Source organism: Phyllobates terribilis, unplaced genomic scaffold, assembly GCF_046119375.1.
Source record: "Phyllobates terribilis strain yellow unplaced genomic scaffold, ASM4611937v1 Scaffold_11__3_contigs__length_659146591, whole genome shotgun sequence".
Lineage (NCBI taxonomy): Eukaryota > Metazoa > Chordata > Amphibia > Anura > Dendrobatidae > Phyllobates > Phyllobates terribilis.
Genome location: NW_027362771.1, coordinates 119,716,469 through 119,722,626, shown reverse-complemented (window position 1 = coordinate 119,722,626; position 6,158 = coordinate 119,716,469). Strand labels below are relative to the sequence as shown.

Here is a 6,158-nt window from a genome sequence, read left to right as displayed (position 1 = left end):
GTGGTCGGATCTGGCGAGGCCCCTAGTCACGCCCCTCCAGGCACTCCTCGGTGCTTGGCCCAGTGGGACCACTAACCACGCTCACGCCAGTCAGTCCGGGTGTGAGCGTAACACAATGATGTCCATATAACCTAATAATAGGCTATATTGAAAGGTGACATCAATGGGACAACCCCTTTGGGTGCATTTCACATATTTGGATGATTGCCATCTCTATTTCATACAAATTTATTTTAGCAATAATAGGCATGCTACTATTCCCTGTATGGGTATTTTTGCAACACATATGGAAATCTATGACATTTTAAGTAAGAACACAAAATAAGCTAGATTCTAACATTCTTTATAATAGCTGTTTATAGCACATTCTTCTCATCTCGGAAACTACAGGGAAGGAAAGAGATTGATTTTATGAGACTGTTTCCCATGGGCAATCCAATAAAATATTGTAGAAAGTTACAGAAAAAGATATAAGAAATGGTTTGAATAAAAATTAGTAAGCTCTGTGCATGTGATTTGTCTGGTAAAAAACATATTTGTGAGCTATAAAACAATAAGTCTAAATTGATTGTTCAGGTGAGCTGTGACACTGTCCAATCTAGCAGGCTTCCCTTCATTAACATGCAGCCGTGAGTCAGGTCAAAGACTCTCTCCAGCCTGATTAATGATGGCAAAGTGATGTCAAATGGAGCCTGTGAAAAGAAGGAAATTATAGCTGTGAGAGATTCATTTTTCTTGTCATAGGCAAGCATCACTTCCATTTTTGCACTTAAGAAGATTAATATCATAAAGCAAAATTGTGCTGCAATACCCACCAAATGGAGAGGAGCAAAAACACAGACTATGTAAATGTAATACAAACACTGAATAAATAGATCAAATTATGGAAAATGAATCATTTACACTTGTCCTGATTTTTTTTTCTTGTGATAAATAAGCTAAACATAAACTGTATGCTAACCTGAGTAATTGCCCGTGAAGTTGGATCAGTAGACATCAAGGCTTTAGCTTCAGAACAACAGAGCACGACCATTGCCTTTAATAAAATAATACAATGAGGATGTAATATAACCGATCATTTTACATAAGTATAATACAGTGTTATTTCCAATGGATATGCCATACATATCCCATAGGTGCGGGTTCTACTGCTTAGACCTCCATGTACAGTATCAATCAAAAGTTTGTACATAGCTGTTCATGCAATGGTTTTCCTTGTTTTTATTGGATTGTGAAGAAAGTAAATTCAGACTGAAGGCAGCAAAACCACAAAGGAACACATATGGAAAAAAGTACTAAAGAAACACATGTGAAATAGAATATGTGTTAAACCTTAGATTCCTCAAAGTATCCCCATTTAATCTGATGACAGCTTTACACAATCTTGGCATTCTCTCAAGCAGCTTCATCAGGTCATCACTTGGAAGGCTACCAATGAACAGGTATGTCTCGCCAAGAGTCACAGGTGGAATTACCGGCCTTCAGAAAGAGTTTCCAGATGAAGTGTTGGTACACAGTTCAATACAATGCTGAGCATGTGTTTATGGTGCTTTGCTGGTAATACCGTTGGTGATGTATTCCAAATTTAAGGCAGCTAACCTAGCATGGCCTTCACAGCATTCTGCAACGACATGCCATCCCATATGGTTTATACTTAATTGAACCTTTGTGTTGAAACTGGAGAGTAACACAAAACACACCTCCAGGCTATGTAAGGGCTTTGAGAATAAGAAGGAGGGGGAGTGCTTTGTCAGATGGCACGGCTGCCACAATCTCCCGATGTCAACACACCTGAGATGGTTTGGATTGAGTTGAATCCCAGAGTGAAGGAGAACCAGCAAACAAGTGCTCTGCGCTTTTGGGAACTTCTGCAAGATTCCTTCAAGCCATTCCAGGTGACTACCCGATCAAGAAGCTGCTTGAGAGAATGTCAATGATGTATAAAGCTGAAATCAGTAAAAGGGGGGTATTGTAAGGAATCTAAGGTTAAACACATATTCTGCTTTGTTTCACAAGTGTTTCTTAACTCAATGTCTCCATATGTGTTACTTTGTGGTTTTGCTGCCTTGAGTTTGAATCTACAATGTGCACATTCCAATAAGAACAAGGAAAGCCATTACATGAACTTTTCACTGGTACCATATCTTAAGAACAATCATTTTAAAAAATAAATGGGTTATCAGCTCCCTTCCCAGCTACTTGGTTGCGTAATCTTTTCCAAAAATTACATCCTTCAAAGGTTTGTGGCCATTTATGAGCTTTTTGCACCTGCCTGCTGTTAGTTTCTTCCATTCTTTACTTCAATTTTCTCAAGTTCTTAAATGATTGACGTGTTCCTTTTCCTGATAGCAGATTTCAGCTCTCTCCAAAAAATGTAAACCAGACCATCTTTTCCTTCTTAAAAATTCTTGTGTAACTTTATCATTTGTGCTTATTATCCTGATGTAGGACCCATTTTGTTCTACTTAAACCTAGTTTTTATACTTGGGAGCATTTTGCTCTTAAATGCTCTGATAATCCTCTGATAAATCCCAGATTATTATGGATTCTCTACCATGTTTCATTGTAGATAGGGTGCACTTTATAGGATTCATTTCATCATCTATAAACTAGAACTCTAGTATGCATTCCCAAGATGCTGTAGTTTAATTTCATCTGTCCATGGAACATTTTTATTGACAGATTGTATTTTGTCTATGCACTGTAACTTTTGGCAAAGAAACTTGTCACTTTTTATGTCTTTCTTTAAAGGAGTTTTCAGGGAACTTGTGTCCTCAGGTTGTGTAGACTTCATGAGCCGCTGAGCTCACTGACAGGCTGCAGTGCAGACAGACGCCAGGAGCAGTGGCAGAGACTCCGTGCTGGACCCAGAGAAGGTGAGTGAAGCACAGTTTGTTTTATACAACAAGCTGCGCTTGGAAACACAACTTTGCTAAAAATGGAAAACCCTTTTAAGTAGTGAGATCCAGTGTGGAGTGTACTATAAAGGCTGAAACCATCCCTTCAGATGTTGCCAGCTCAGCCTGAAGATTTTTTACATGCTGTCAGTGGTTTCTTTGCTACGTTTTGAACCAACTTTGTAGTGTTGTCTCATCAATTTTACTCTGTCATGATGTCCCAGATGGTTCCTGACGGTCTAGTGAGAAACAAACTTCTTGATAACATTTTCAAATTCTTTGGAGATAGTCTTGTACCCTTTAGACTGCTTGTGCTTGGTAATAAGAGCATTACGAATCTGCTCACACAGCTTTTTTTGTCTTTGCCATTGTGAACAAAAGAACAGTGAATAAAATTAGCCTTTTCAATCATCAACGCCACAAATGATATCATAGGCTAATTAAAGTTACGTCCATGAAAAAAGAAGACCCACAGAACTCCAACTTTACCAGGCATCTTGAATTTAAGAGTATTCTTGAACCAGGATATTTTGGAAGTGTGGCGCTTCCTTCTCTTTTGATTATTACAAATGAAGTTATGTGAGTATTGAGAGGGTACTGAACAAAGGGTGCCATTATTTACAAAAAAAATTTTTTAGTTAGACTATTACAACTAAAGGCTACCTTCATACTCACTTTTCTGTTGCCTGTAAAGCTGAGTATAATTACATACATTCTTGCAAGTTTTTTTAGTTGCATTCTTTAGTTTACAAATTTATGTTTTTTAATGTATTTTTTTGTTTTATAAAGAAGTTTCTGAAAATGTTTAAAAAAACAAGAGTGCCACACCTTGTCTGTGAAGGCAACCTTCAACTGCATTAAATATTTTTTACAATGTGTATATATATATATATATATATATATATATATATATATATATATATATATCTATATATATATATATGTTATGTTAGAATCACTCATGTGATTACTAGAATATGGCAGCACTAGCAGTATGCCGCATCATATAAATGTTATTCTGATGGGCTGACACAACTCTGCCTTCTCCATTGGCAGCACTTGTATGCAGCACGATACAACATTAAATACCACACACAATTTTTCTTCATGCTAAATAGTCAGAATCAATGGGAGTCAGTAAATATGATTTACAAATATCCCAGATAAGCAGAAACATGAAAAGTGTATCTATTGCCATGGCATGCAATTTGGAAGAGTGATACATAGATCCCTGGCCTGTCAGCAGATACTGATGTGTTCTTTCCTGCATCGGAGTGTGACAGCCAAGCTACTAATACTAATGCTTATCAATGTGTTTACATCTATCAGCCTCCCACATAAATTACCCTGCTAATTGTGAGCTGTCTGTTATACCTGCAGTTCTTCTGTGATCTTCACTGGTTTCAGGTCACGTTTATTTGCAGCCGTCTGGGAAGATCGTTTTGGCTTTTCCCCACTTCCTGATATAGAGGTATCACTCACATCATGGATGGAGATTTCTGCCTTATGCCTCAGATTGCAAAGTTTCTCATGTAATGACAAAACGCTGGTAAAAAGGAGAATGAAAACCAGTGAGTGCTGTTCATCAGGTTACATTTTTTTACGAAGACTGAAAATACAATTGTAGAGCACGAAAAACAAGACCTTAAACGAAAACAATGTCAAAAATGCCCCCCAGATGTTTTACTACAATGTGTTCCACAGGAGCTCTATGACAAGGGGGCAACTTGTAAGAAGAACCAAGACTTTGCTGAAGGTTTCCACCAGAAAACCAATGATTTACAATACCATAAGGATATGAGACTTTTTGCTGAGTTTTTAGAGCAAAAACTGCAAGTTTTTGAGGAGGATTTAGAAAGTTTCAGCTTAGTCTGTGCTCCAAAAACTCCTCAAAAAACTCAGTGTGCACATAGCCTAAAACTGTTCTCAGCATGGAGTACACCATGGCGGGTGATAGGAAATGAAGGAATATTGTAATCATAGTGACCTACTGGTTTTCAATAAAACATTTAGAGGTGGAATAATCAGATATGCTTGGTGTCCACTTTTTGAAGTTTTGTGCCATTGACCTGCCGATCAATTTGTCTCTCTTCTGTTACCTAAGCTGGCCATATTGCTTCTTAGACTACCCAATACACACTGCTCATTAGGGGTCTGAAACACTCCCCCAGTTCTCTGATTGGCCGGCTGTGCTCACATGACTATATGCGGCTTCCATGTACTAAGCATTTCACAGCTACTGTTACATTCTGATGTCATCTTAAGTAGTACGTTTTATGTAACAGAAATATAGCCTTTATCTCTAAAGTGTGATGTCCTCTTCCAAGCACCATTATAAATTCGATTTAGAGTAATATCTCTTTCATACTCAGTTCCACACAAGGCCTTTGTGACAATATGACAAAGTGACATGATGAGAATCTTTCACTAGTGCAGTCTCATGCAGTAGATTTGTGATTGTCTGTGATATCCCAGCATAGATATAACATAAAAATACACTAAACTGCTTTTTTTTTTTATTCTCAACCTCTATGTATATGGGACCAGCTAAATACAAGTGGAGATGTGCCGTTTGATAGCTCACCTTGCACGACAATTCTGGCAAAAGTTTTTTAAACTAATTTCAGTTTTGTGCCAAAAAGAATAAATGTGTGCATTATGTTCAATATTTCTTCAGCTCAAAAATGGCCAAGTTAAAAGGTTACTCCCGTCTTCATAGATGTTTATTGTCAGATATTGCTTGCAATTAGTGTTGAGCGAATTTGTTCGGCATTTCAAATTCGGGTTCATGTTCGGGGTCCCGGCTTGTTTGTGCCAAAAACATCGGCTCTGCCCATGAACATCCCTGATTTGCCACGCTGTCACGCAGATAACATCAAACCCGATTTGAAATGCCGAACAAATTCGCTCAACACTAATTAAAAGCAATTTTGCAGTTTATTGCTCATTAAAATTTTCATATCTTCATAGCTTTATATTGTCGGATAGTGCTTGTTTTACTTTTGCAATTTACTGTTTATCAAAATTTTAAGCCATTTTTGAGATATTACCACTTTTCTTTTGATGACTGCTTGTTACCCTGGAGACCGACCACTGCTGCTGGGCAGCAGAACATGCACAGTGCTTCCAAGCTTTTTTCTTCAGCTTGTAAGCACAGGATTGAAGTTGGCCAGGATAGCTGGAGTGCGCTGTTACCTCCAAATCCCGCCCAGCTTCAGGGCAGGGCTTACAAGATAGTAGCGATAGTCGGGCTCCTATGCA

General features: G+C 38.0%; 1 protein-coding gene across 3 annotated transcripts in view; it reads right to left on the bottom strand.

Annotated features, from left to right (window-relative positions):
* Nucleotides 1–214: 214 nt before the first annotated feature.
* Nucleotides 215–6,158, bottom strand: part of CFAP54 (cilia and flagella associated protein 54) — a 526,588-nt gene continuing 520,644 nt past the window's right edge. For all 3 annotated transcript variants that reach the window (XM_073651573.1, XM_073651574.1, XM_073651575.1), the window contains 3 exons: nucleotides 4,272–4,443; nucleotides 962–1,036; nucleotides 215–692 (listed from right to left, as the gene is read on the bottom strand). In XM_073651573.1, coding sequence (XP_073507674.1) covers nucleotides 573–692; nucleotides 962–1,036; nucleotides 4,272–4,443 — 367 coding nt within the window. In that variant the 3' untranslated portion in view covers nucleotides 215–572. The remainder of the gene's footprint in view (nucleotides 693–961; nucleotides 1,037–4,271; nucleotides 4,444–6,158) is intronic.